The sequence below is a fragment of the Peromyscus eremicus genome, chromosome 7 (assembly GCF_949786415.1).
Source record: "Peromyscus eremicus chromosome 7, PerEre_H2_v1, whole genome shotgun sequence".
In the NCBI taxonomy this organism is placed as follows: domain Eukaryota; kingdom Metazoa; phylum Chordata; class Mammalia; order Rodentia; family Cricetidae; genus Peromyscus; species Peromyscus eremicus.
The window spans coordinates 35,194,742-35,207,945 of NC_081422.1; the positions used below are offsets into that span (position 1 = coordinate 35,194,742).

At 45.1% G+C, this 13,204-nt stretch overlaps 1 protein-coding gene across 3 annotated transcripts in view; it reads right to left on the bottom strand.

Moving 5' to 3' along the window:
- Positions 1 to 4,624, bottom strand: part of Jhy (junctional cadherin complex regulator) — a 57,719-nt gene extending 53,095 nt beyond the window's left edge. For 2 of the 3 annotated variants that reach the window (XM_059267667.1, XM_059267665.1), the window contains exons 1-2: positions 4,516 to 4,624; positions 1,280 to 1,618 (exon numbers count right to left, since the gene is read on the bottom strand). In XM_059267667.1, the coding sequence (XP_059123650.1) occupies positions 1,280 to 1,617 (338 nt within the window). In that variant the 5' untranslated portion in view covers position 1,618; positions 4,516 to 4,624. Of the gene's footprint in view, positions 1 to 1,279; positions 1,619 to 2,602; positions 3,788 to 4,515 lie in introns of those variants that run through there. The other variant, XM_059267666.1, reaches the window with a different exon arrangement.
- Positions 4,625 to 13,204: the final 8,580 nt, after the last annotated feature.

Consider the following 13,204-nt stretch of genomic DNA (forward strand, 5'->3'; position numbering starts at 1 on the left):
CCGAGGAGAATAGAGATGTATATGTATATGTATATCATCACCAATTATAGGCACCCATGAAAGCAATGAACAAGTAAAGAGGTGATAAAAAGGATGTGCAGCCACATCAGTGAAGTTTTGATCACTTCCGAGGAGGAAGACGGAGAAAGGATAGGAAAACGGTAGAAGGCAACTAATTTTTTTTTCTTTTTTAGACACGTGTGTCTCTGTGAATCTGTGTACAGGAATGTGCAGTTAAATGCAGGCATCTTCGGAGGCCAGAGGTGTCAGAGCCTCTGGAGCTAGAGTTCTAGGCAGCAGTGAGCTGCCGTTGTGGGTGCTGGGAACCGAACTCTAAAGGCAGTTTGGATTCTTTTTTTTTTTTTTTTTTTTTTTGGTTTTGGTTTTTCGAGACAGGGTTTCTCTGTGTAGCTTTGCGCCTTTCCTGGAACTCACTTGGTAGCCCAGGCTGGCCTCGAACTCACAGAGATCCGCCTGCCTCTGCCTCCCGAGTGCTGGGATTAAAGGCATGCGCCACCACCGCCCAGCCAGTTTGGATTCTTAATCATTGAACCTTCTCTCTAGCCGCAGCAAGGAAATGAGTGAATGATATTTATGATTATGACTCTAAAACAATCTAATATAAATATAGCATTAAGGATTGTATGTGTCATCTTTTCCCCTGTGTGTGTGTGTTTTTTTAATGATAAATATTTTTCACAGTCAAAAAGCTGACAGGTGTGGGTCTGGCTCGGTGGCACAGTGCTTGCCTAGCATGCCCAAGGCTCTGAGTTTGATCCATAGAACCAGAAAACAAACAAAAACAGTAAAACATGGCATTAATAACAAAAGAAAAAACGTGCCTTCAAATCACTATGAGCTTAGACAAATTATTTCTTCTCAGTGAACCTCATTTCCCCAACTTTAATGTAGGAACCACAGTCCCTTCCCTACATAATTACAGTGAAGAACCACGTGAAAACGGTCTTTAAAACATTCTACAGTATTGATACTGTTGGAATAATCGTTACTAGCAGGACATTGTTAGAGTTCCAGGACAGTCAGGACTATTACACAGAGAAACCCTGTCTTGAAGAAGAAAAAAAAAGAGGAGGAAGAGGAGGAGAAGGAGGAGGAAGAAAAGGTTGGGGAGAATGTGGTGAAACCAAAGAGCCATGCTGCCCTTAGTTGCTTGGAGACCTGCTTCTTCACATTGCTCACTAGGACAGCCCATCCTTTCTCACCTGGCAAGGTATCAGAGACTAATCAACATTACTCCTTTCGCAGGCCAGTTCCTTACCTGTGATTCACACCACTGTGGGCTCCCAGGTCTTCCTTGTCGGCCACGTGGGCTGCTTTTCTCTTCACTTCCTCTTCTGGCTCACTCAGGCTATCTTGGTCAGGGCTGTCCTCTTCTAAGCTGTCAGGCTCCATATTTTTGTCCTGGATTTGGTCCTCAACTTTGGACTGGGCCTTAATCTCTTGGGGGAGGCTTTCTGAATCTGATTCTAAGGAGTCTTTTGAAATCTGACTTAAGTCCTCTTTCTTAAAGGCTCTGCCTGAAGGCTGGGTCCTCAGGTTGGTATGATGGACAGGAGACTGACTGGAGAGCTTGGGAACTGGTTTATATTTACTCATCCTGAAAAATAGAAACATGAACGGGAACGCATTTGTTAACAGAAGCAGTTAGCTAACATTTATAATTGTGGCTGTCAAAAGCATTGCTGAAAAATTATATTTATGTTACTCGGTGGCTACTGAAATCATAATGGCAATGTTTGTCAAAAATGTCAATGAGCAAGAGAACCTTGTTATATTATCTGCAGGCTTTTGAATGCACCCTTTTGAGTGTGTGAGCAAGGAAGGTTTATTGGAAAAATGATTGTTTTTCTCTCTGCAGAAACACATCTGATTTAGGGCCCATAAGCTGCCTGAGTAATTGAGTGAGGTTTTATTGAGGAAATCAAATGGCTGCTTGAAAGCAGATTCTGTTTCCAGCTTCCAAGGGCTTCTTACAAACAAGCCGGAACAAAGCCAAATGGTTAATTGTGAGCAGTGCTTTTGGTGGCTTTATTTCAAATGCCCAGGGCAAGTGTGTGTGTGTGTGTGTGTGTGTGTGTGTGTGTGTGTGTACACATCCTGTTCAGTAGCAGCCATAGATGCTCTCAAACAGGTTTAGGGTTTACCATGTAGAGAGTAAAGGAGAGAAAAGCATGATTTCCCCAACCAGAACTGTAATACACAGAGTGTTTCATTCCTAGACCATTATCAGCTGGCTTCATCATTTAGAAAAGGCTTTTGCTACCCAGGATGCTGCTAGAGAGGAGTGTATAATTTGGTGGCCATTATATGGAGATCAATCTCAGCTCAGTATTCAACAACAACAACAACAATGTAATAATAATGGTTAAAAATGTTCAATAAGCAAGGTGTGTTGGTGCATGCTGGTAGGCTAAGCACTTTGGAGAGGGGAGGAGGAAGGTCAGGAGCTGGAGGGAGGCCAGCTTGGGCTGCATGAGACAACAAACAAACAACAACAACAACAACAACAAATCCCAACTGTTCAACAAAAGGCTTGTGAATCCTGTTAGTGACTCACAACACAGGCTGGACATCCACCTACCTGGAATAGATGCTGTCCTTGAGCAAAGCTGGGTAGGTAGGAGACTGGCCTACATTACATGACAGCTAGGAGTTAGTGGAGTCTGTCCGTCCCTTCTAACTTCCTTAGGAGTGTGATTCCAAGTGAACCCTCACTGTCTCCCAGGGCTACAGTAGTGACCCATGAGACAGTTTACAGAAAAATGCTTTGAGTTCACACAGGCTTGGGAGATGATGGCTGGGGTTGGATTTCCTTTCATCTGTACCCAGTGTCTCTCTTTTGGTTTATCTTCTCTCAGTGCCTTCACGCCGTGTGTGTGTGTGTGTGTGTGTGTGTGTGTGTGTGTGTGTGTGTGTGTGTGTGTGAGAGAGAGAGAGAGAGAGAGAGAGAGAGAGAGAGAGAGAGAGAACCTTTACCATTGGAGCTATGCTCAAATTTGTTTTGACTGGCGTGCTCATGTTCTTTTGGCAAACCTAATTTTTAATTAAATACCTTGACCTGATTTCTGTTCCTTGAATTACTATCATATTGACCTTGTTGCTAGGGTTTCCAAGGACACAGTCCAGTCCTTGGATGAAAGCACCTTGACAAACACAACAGACAAAAGGTAGTGTTCATACTTAAACAAACATGCAATGATTCTCTGTTTAACGCTACGTTTCTTCTTGGTAGACTAATATATCATCGCCTAATTTTAGATTAGTTTGCCTGCAGTTTCTTATTTAATATGTACGATCACATTCTGCCATATTTTAATACCATTTGCTTTTCAGGATATCTTTTAGAAAGCAGTGAGCATGAAAACATTTAAAATCTAAGTCCCTATAAACACCAGTTTTGATTGTTTAAAAGGTCATCGTATTTGAAATCTTGAAAAACAAGCTTAAAAAGTCAGAGCTAGGGGGTACAGCTCACTGATAGAACATGAATGACACCCAGAGTTTAATCTATAACTCCATCAAGAAAAAAAGTCACAGTTCATTTCATATTGTTTTTCATACAGTAATACAGACCCTTCATTCTGTCTTTTCTTAAATGAGAACCCAGGGTTTCTTGGTAGTAATAAATAAGTAATGGCCATATATGATAATAATTTAGTTGTTGACAGAGTGGTAAGATTTGGGAAGAATGTGAAAGAGCAGAGTGAAATATCCCCCAAATTGGGTTTTCTCTGGAGGCCTGAGCGAGGGAGGGAGGGAGGGAGGGAGGAAGGGAGGGAGGGGGAGAGAGAGAGAGAGAGAGAGAGAGAGAGAGAGAGAGAGAGAGAGAGAGAGAGAGAGAGAGAGAGAGAGAAAGAGAGAGAGAATATTACATAAAAAGAGCTGACCCCTCGAATAAATGTAGTGAGTGGCTACATTTCAAGAATAACTGCGTAGTAACAACCCATGGGGGAAAAAAAACCACGGGGAAAACAAAACAAAACAAAAACGGTTGGGCCTCTGCCATTCCTGACCGATAATCCACTTCTTAGTAAACAAGAAAGGCATGGGCATAGTCCCTAGTATCTAGGGACTAAGAAACCAGCATCTCTCGGGATCTCGTGAAGGTCTTCTGTCTCGGCCACTACTTGGGGACACATCCGCTAGGGCAGGGGGACAAGGAGGCCCGCTTAGGATGAACAGCGGATCCAAAGTTGCCCTGTTTGGAACGGGCTGGGTGCTGTCCCATGGGGAATCTCAGGGGGTTCCGCCGTTGCCTCTTTCTAAGGGTCAGGACCCGGGGCAGCGGGCGTTTGAAGGTTCGGAGGTGGCCGGTAGGAGGCCCGGACAGGGGGCTGGGGATCGGGCTGCCCGGCCTGGGGGGTGGCGGTCCTGCCTGGGCGCGGTCCTCCCTCCGGGACCGCAGGCTCTGCGGCTCCCTCGCGCCCGCCCCGGAGTTCTCGGTACGGCCCGGCCCGCGCGGCCCCTTCCCACCCGCCGGGAACCGCCCGTCACCTGCCGGCGCTGCTGGGCGGCCGCGCCCCTGGCCCCGCAACCTCCGGAGCCCCGGCTCCCGCTGCGGCTCCCGCCCCGCCCGCCCGCCCGCCGCTGCCTGGAGACCGGGGCCAACACCGCGCCGGCCGCTCGCTCGCTCCGAGCCTCGGGGCCCAGCGCTCCTTGCTGCCCCGCGCCCCGGCTCGGGATGCTCAGGTCCCAGCCACCCCGACCCTGGCTAGGAGGAAAAGCAGGGAGGACAGAGCCCTGCGTCAGTGATGCTGCTGGGGTAGGCAAGGCCCACACACCGGGGAGGAAGGAACGCAGTTACTGGCTTGGAGAGGGGAGGTAAGAAGAGAAGAGAGACGGGAGGGAAGGAGAGGGCAAGTGGCCAATAAGCATTTGACCTTCATCGGAAGGGAACTTCATTCACTAATATTCAGAAGAGGGAAAATTAAAGCCACCCAGGACAGCACACTCACCACTCAGGCATCTTAAGGTGAAAAGTTGGTGATGCCCCCTGGGAATAACGACAGTCAGAGGGAGTGGTTGGAGGATGAGGAGTGTGAGAGCCTCAAAAAGCCTGAATACCCGAAGGAACAGCCAGATAAACACACACCAGTTCCAAGGGCCCAGGGAATTTTACGGATGAGGGACTCTCAAGAGTGTGAACTGGGTAGCTAGCACTTTGGGAAAACGTTTGGCATTGTCTGAGATACGCAGGCACACCGTAGTTCCCAGCAACCTCACCTTTAGACATTGACCTGAAGGAAGTGTGCGGTTTTTTAGGCATCTGTGACAGCTTCAATCCGAAACGTCCCACTCGGGTTCATGGGTTTGAACACCTGGTTCCCGGCTGCTGGTGGTGTGTTTGTGGTTGGGGGTCTGATCGGTGGAGGTGGGTCACTGGGGCTGGCCTTTGAGGATTATGGCCTATTGCTGAGTTCTCTGCTTTCCAGTTACCCCGGAATGTGAAGTGCGTGTGTCAAGCCGGCCGGCCTCTTAGATAGGCCATGCCTTCTCCACCTTGATGTGATGAAACCATAAGCCAAAATAATGGTCATTTAGTCACAGGTATGATGAAAGTACCTCATACAGCATCCAAACTGGAGAGTTATGGGGATATAACATTAAAGACCAGCTACATCAAACTCTGCTGGGTTTGTAGGTGCACAAACAACTTTAAACAAACAACTTTAAACAAACAAACAAACAAATAAATAAATAAATAAATAAGGCCCAAGTAGGAATTTATGTGAAGTTAGGAACCTGATCAGCTCAGAGTGCTCTTGAGATGATATTTCCTAACTTTAGTGGTTGGCATTGATGTCCATTGCAAATACTTTAAGACTTAAATTTATGCTGGGTGGTGGCGGTGGTGGCACACGCCTTTAATCTCAGCACTCAGGAGGCAGAGGCAGGTGGATCTCTGAGTTGGAGGCCAGCTGGTTTACCAGAGTGAGTCCCAGGACAGCCAGGGCTACACAGGGAAACACTGTCTCGGAGGAGAGAGAAAGAGAGAAAGAGAGAGAGAGAGAGAGAGAGAGAGAGAGAGAGAGAGAGAGAGAGAGAGAGAGAGATTGATTTATGGTGTATAGAGTGCTTACTGTCAAAATTTTTTCAAAGATGAAGAAAGGAAATGCTAGAAATTATATTCACATTAAAGACACAAGTAGGTCTGAATAACTGCCTTCAAGAGGCAAGAATGTTTACAGACTAGTTGTGTCACTAATAATAGGAAACAGGGATTCGGGAAATAACCTTACTACTAGTTTTACCACGTTTCAATCTGATTCTTATCATAGCTGATTATGTTTTCACTTTCTTTTGACAGCAGGAACCTTTCCTGTACATGCACAGTGAGACCCTAATGTTCACTGACCAAATAAAAATGAGTTATCTGAAACATTTGTGTTATTCTATCCAGTCCATTGCATGAATTATCAGGACAGCAACTTCAAACATGCAGAGGAAACCCACCCAAAAGCATTCCTTCTTTGTAGCAGCTCCCTGGGTGTGTTGTTCTGAGGAATCAAGAGAGGACCACTCACACCCTACTGGTTTCTCAGCCACTAGTCAGTATGAATCATTGCTGAGGCCCTTCAACTGCTTTATCCATCCTCTGGAGAACATTTCTTCTGGCTTTCTGCAATCCAGGGACCTTGTGTGATTCACAAGTGTTGTGATCCAACGGCTCCTGGCAGAGAGAGACACGCCACCTTCTCAGCACAGAACTCCCCAAGTCTGGTCCACCACCCTCCTCTGCAGCAGCTGTCCTGCGTATGCTCTGGTGTAATTACAGGTTGGAATAACAGGCACACACGACAGAGCATGTCAGCTGTTTTAATGGAGATAATTTGATATGAAGACATAAAGAGTTGGAAAGGGGACACACACTTCTCATGGGTATTGTGATCCCAGAAAGCAGCTCTGACCTTTATGGCTAGGGAAGCCCAGGGATGAACCTGAACTCATTCTCCGGAGCAGGGCCCCTTGGGGCCAGGATCCAGGCCTCTGACGGGGGTGAGGAAAGACTAACAGAGCTGGTTCTGGGGACTCAGATGCTGCTACTGAAGCCCACTGAGCTCTGGGGGGTGAAAGACTCTGCCAAGGGACTTGGAGGAAACAGGAAGAGAGTGAAGGAATGTCAGTTTCTTTTCCTCCTTCAGCCTGGCCACCTCTCTCCTTCACATCACCAGCGGAGACAGCAAGAAGCCTGTTGAGAAAGGAGAAATATGGTTTGTAAGAGTTGTGTCTGCCTGGTCATCGTGTGTGTGTGTGTGTGTGTGTGTGTGTGTGTGTGTGTGTGTGTGTGTGATTGTGACTGCAGGTACCTGAGGAGGAAAGAGGCAACACATCCCCCTGGATTGGGAGTTACAGGTGGTTGTGAGTTCTTGGATGTAGGTGCTGGCAACTGAAATCCAGACCTCTATGGGAGCAACATGTGTCCCTAACTGCTGAGCCATCTCTCCAGACCTAAGCTTTCCTGTGTTAATAAAAGAAATGACCTATTGTTTCATGGAGCCCAAAACACCCCGGCAAAAGTATTTTCTCTCTTTAAATATCAATACAATTGCCTCCCCAAATTTAGGCTTTTTTTTTTTTTTTTTTTTTTTTTGAAATTAAGTAGGATGGCTTTAAAAACCAAAACCAAAACCATAAATTGTGTGATACATTTGGAAAGACTACAAGCCATTTTTGCTTCCTGGGTCTAGGTTGACTTGTATCTGAAAACAAGGAGCAGAGGACACAAGGTGGGGAAATTAACATATTTCAACCGTGATGACAGAGCTGATCAGGAGTGCAGTACAGGAAGGCAGAGGGCGGCTTCTCCCTCAGAAGGTTCAGGATGGCTTAAAAAAAAAATACAGCCGCGTTTCATCTAGATCAAACCCCCTTATGAATATAGCAAATTACCATGTCTTCAGCCAGGAGGGAGTGATGGGAGATTATGTTGTTGGGCTAAATTAGTGGGCTCATTAACGGTCAGCAGTTCAAACCACCTTCTTCATCTACAGGGAGCCTTGTGACTTCAGGGTGCTCAGACTCTTGGGTGGTTGTCATTTTCTCTCTTTCCACCTAATGACAGGTAGTGTGGGTGATGCTTGGAGCCTGAATATTTTTCCTTCTTTCTTTCTTTCTTTCTTTCTTTCTTTCTTTCTTTCTTTCTTTCTTTCTTCTTTCTTTCTTCTTTCTTTCTTCTTTCTTTCTTCCTTTCTTCTTTCTTTCTTTCTTTCTTTCTTTCTTTCTTTCTTTCTTTCTTTCTTTCTTTCTTTCTTGTAGTGGGGCTAGCATGATAAGCATTCTTTTGACTTACTTCCTACTAGCCAGCATTGAGCAGGCTCTGCCCATTCTTCTTTGGCTCCATCTTGCTATGAGCAAGAGGACAAGAGCATGAAACCGCTTCTTGTGTGTGGGGGAAAAGGCAGGATCTTGCCTTGGGCCCTTCAGCAGCCCAGAGGCTAAGGCCCTGATCTCAGCTGTTTTACCCACTAGTGGCATCTTTGATAGCTGCTTGACTGTGTCTGGGTCACTGTACGTCCATCAGTAAACAACACTGGATCTGTGTTTTCCAGGATAATGACGGCGCACAAACCAGCCTACTCTAGCATGTCAAACTGCCCCTTTTGGGAGGTGAAGGTAACCGTAGCTCCAGCTTGTCTGGCTTGAATAACTGTCGGCTTTCCAGTCCACAATAGTTTTGACACAGCAACTCAAGACCAGTAAGGACACACGTTTTCCCTCTCCTTGGCACAATAGCCTGCCCCATGAAGGAGTAATGGTGGCTCCAGACTTCATCTGTAGTTACATTTTCAGAGAAGGATGTTTTGATTATGAAGGCCTCCTTTTATCAGTAAGAAAAGTCTTTTCTGTACCAGGCATGAGACAGGAGGTTTGTACATTTGAGGACATCTTGAGCCACATGGCAAGATCCTGTCTCAAAATATGTAAATAAACAAAAACCTTTTCTAGAAACCTATCAAGAACTCACTCATGTCTCAATGACTAGTGCTGTTCTAAGTTATTGCATTTATTGTAATATTTATTATTACAATAATAATATTGTAATATCTACATCCATGGATGCAACAAATCTTAGGTATCAAAACAGGTTGTTCTGCACTGGGCAAGTACAGTTCTTGTCATTATTTCCAAAACAATAAACTACAATTGCTATCCATGTATCATTTACATTGCACAAAGTATCATTCATAATTTGGAAGTGATTTTTCACTTTCAGAAGGATGTATGTAGTGTATAAATGAATATCACACTGTTTTATACAAGGGACCTGAAAATATTCAGATTTTGGTGTTTGGGGAGATGGTAGCAGGGAGGTCCTGAAACTGTCCCCCATAGACACCAAGGGTCACTGTTTGTGGGTAAGGTACATCTGAACAAAACTGTAGTCAAATCAAGCTACACAGAATCCTCTATGACAACTTTTGGATCCTGTATGTTGAAGTTATAATGTTCGATAGTTCTCAAACTTATATGACCCCAGGAACTTCTTTTTTAAAAAATAATTACATTTATTTATTCATTCTTTTTTGTGTATATGCATATGGATGAGTGTGTCATGGCACACTTGTGGAGGTCAGAAGACAACTTTCAAGGATCCGTTCTCTCTTTCCACCATGTGGGTCCCAGACATTGAAATCAGATCTTCAGGACTTGCAGCATTTACCTGCCGAAACATCTCACCACCCCAGGAACATTTTCTTTCCCCCACAAAAAATATTTCTAGAACATTAGTTTTCCTCAACATACATTTTAATGCTTGATATAAATTCCTTTCTAATTTGAATATTCTACCTGTAAAACTAGACCAAGAATTACTGGCATGCGAGAAATATAACCATTTTATTGGTAAGTTTCTCTGTAACACGTGGGTGATACACTCAAAATGGATTATACAAGGATTTAATGAACTAAATTCAAAGCTTTAGGGGAAATAAAGGTTGCCCAGGATTCTCCAGTGCTCATTTAATGTAACGAAAAAAGCAGGTAGATTCCAGATCCAGAGAAACAAAACACCCGACCAGAGAGGCAACTTTTAGTTGAATAATGTGCTCAGTCCCACCAACTCTGGACACCTGGTACTCTCTGCTTACCTGTTGGTACTTCACATTATCTCCAGAGAGATGGAAAGGGGTACTGATGGAGCCCAAATCATCAGCCTCCTAGGGCAAATGAAAGATACTGAACACAGCTCCCAACTCTCATTCCATTTTAAATGTCCCCCAAAAGTCATCTTACTACAGCAATAAAGAGGGCATGGTCCTGAGGCCAGATAGGCTTGGACTGGCATCTAGGTTCTACCCTTAGTTTACGCAATCTTGGCATAAATGCTTTAAAGTGATGATTAGGATGCTGTAATCACCTCAGTCATGGTGTTGACAGTTCATCTCTGCTTTGAAAATGTTTCCTTTGTGCTCCACCACAGTTCCCCTACCCCAAGTCTCCTGACACCGGTCACTGGGAATGAACTGGGGGCCCCATCTTAGGATAACCACTCAGGGGATTCTGACAGTTGGCTAAGTGCTTTCCTCCACTCTGCATGTTGCTGAACCGTTGGCACACTCACTTGGTTCCTGATAATGGATCTGGAGAAGTGAAGCAGTCACAGGAAGTACCATGTGGGAAGATTAGCTGCAAACATAGACTTGAAGAGGGCCAACACACGTTTAATTGACCATGACAAGAACCACCTCTGGGGTAAGAGTGCTTCCTTCTGAATTGTTTTCAAACCACTGGTATCTTGATGAATGACTGACACAGAGATGCTACAAAACTCTGAACGATACGCTAGATCTAGATGTCTCTGCACATTGAAACTCCCTTGGAAAGCAGGATTCCTGACTCACTCACATCAACCTCCTACCCCCATGCTCTTCCCAAACAGTTCCATCCTGAAGACAAATCAGGCATCATGGGAGTGTGAGTAGCAATATGTGGAGGTCCAGAGAGGGCTTGGGAGGCCCATCCTAGGGAGGAGGCAGTGCCCCAGAGCTACTCTTGCTCACAATGTCAACTTGAATGGGTGAGGACACCACATAGCAATGTGTATGTGTGTACCTGTGCATGCCAAATAGTTCCACATAGAGGGGCCACATGGTGTGAGGTGTTAGAGCCCAAAGTCAGTTGTTGCTGGATCCTAACGGCTCCCTCGGGGGAGGGGGTGAGAAGGTGCAGCATCAACGGCACAGACACAGGGAGTCAGTTGAAGGCAAACAACAAACTCGCTTATTTAATAATGGGGAAGGCCTTCTATACCCTCCTCCCAGCACCCAGTTTGTGTCACAATCTGGTGGCATTGCGTGATTGTCCCTCATTGGCTGGGCAGGATCAAGAACTCTGATAGCGCCTGTTGCTAGGCCCTCAGGCGGGCTCCAGATTGGCTCATAAGGAAGTACGTTATGTGCATGCCTTGGCAACTGGTCTGAGCCAATTTCCTTGACCCTATAGGTCTGTCCTACTACAGTTAGTGAGCAGAGACTCCACATGGAGGAAGTGAGGGAGGAAGTGCAGAAATTAGAGTTGGAGCCTTTGTAGGAGAAAGACATCCTAAGGACAGTGGGCAGTGGCAGAACTGGGAGATGACCTCCACACAGGAAATTGATCAAATTGGCAAATGCATTAGGGTTACAAAAAATTCATCTCTCAGAGGAGGGAATTATGAATACAGAAAGGGAGATCCTAGAATAAATTCATGGTTTCAATAGACAAACATAAATATACACCAACACGCACGCACACACACACACACACACACACACACACACACGCACACGCACACGCACACACACACACACACACACGCACACGCACACACACACCTGTATAAATAGTCCAAAGTTCTATCCATTGAGAGGACCTGACAGTGATGATTACCTCAAAAGCAGTGACGACAGCTATCACAAATCCTGGTTTCTAAATGCCACCGCCCATTGTTAGATTGTAGACTCGCTTTGAAACCTCTCTCCATCTCCTCAAAATCAGGTCATGCCTCTCTGGGGCAGAGTTAAAAGGTTGTTCTATACTGTGGTCTTGCAGCCCATCCTCCTCAAAGCTGCAAGATAAAGGTATGGTGCTATCCAGTACCTAGCTCCTTGTCATGGAGGCTGTGTCAGACCATATACATACATACATGTATATATATATAAAACTTGACACCAGTTCCTTCAAAGAATAAAAATTAGGTATCCTGTTTGTTCAAGTGATTTATCCAAAGGAAAACTCCCTCCTCCTTTCAGCCCACCCCCACCACCTGTGGCCATCTTCTCTTTAAGCTATCCTTTTGAATGTTCCCCTACCCCAAGGCCCAAACCTGGCCCCAATTGTTTGCAAGGCTCGCTCTCCTAAGAAAGCTCATTTCTGAGGGCCAGCTGGTCTCAGTTTTCTTTCTTACTGTTTCCTGTGCTATTTCCTATCCACTAAACAGGACTAGGAATTCTTAGAGAATTGCTGATTTCAGGGATGGCACAGGGAGAGTTTGAATATCTAGTATCAGAAAGCGAATTATGTGCCTGAAGATGGATGCCTGTCTGCCAGGAGGATGCAGAAGCCAGTGTCCACAGTTTGACTGTGAAATTAGCAGTGGGTCAGTTTGGTAGTCATAGATAACAACCCACTGAATAACACAGGAGACCAGAGTCTAAGAAAGGGCAGATCTAAGAAAATAAGTGAACAGCTTTAAAAGTCTAATGAGGAAGACAACATTAGCATAGTTTTGAAGCAATTCCCCATAAAATACTTAAAGAAGAGAGTAGGTTTGCATTGAAGAACTCCAGAAGTACCATGTGACTCAATCAAGTGAAATCAAGCAGCAGAAACCAAGTGGGATAAATAATACACAAGAAAATAAAACTCAATGGGCTTCCTTGAGAGTCCAATAAAAGTGTAACTTGAACCCGATATCAAAAAACATTGAACAACACCCAGCTGAGGACTCCTCTATAAAATAATTACCTGTGCTGCAAATACCCAGGCCATGAAAAGAAAAACAAGACAGATAAATAATTCCAAATAAACAGAAGTGAAGACAGAGTGAAAATCTAATTGGGGCCCTCAGGACAGTTAGGGCAATTGGGAAGGCTTGAATGGTGTCTGCCTTAGTCACCATTCTATTGCTGTGAAGAGACATCATGGCCAAGGCCACTCTTAGAAAAAGAAAGCCTTTAATCGAGGGCTGGCTTACAGTTTTAGA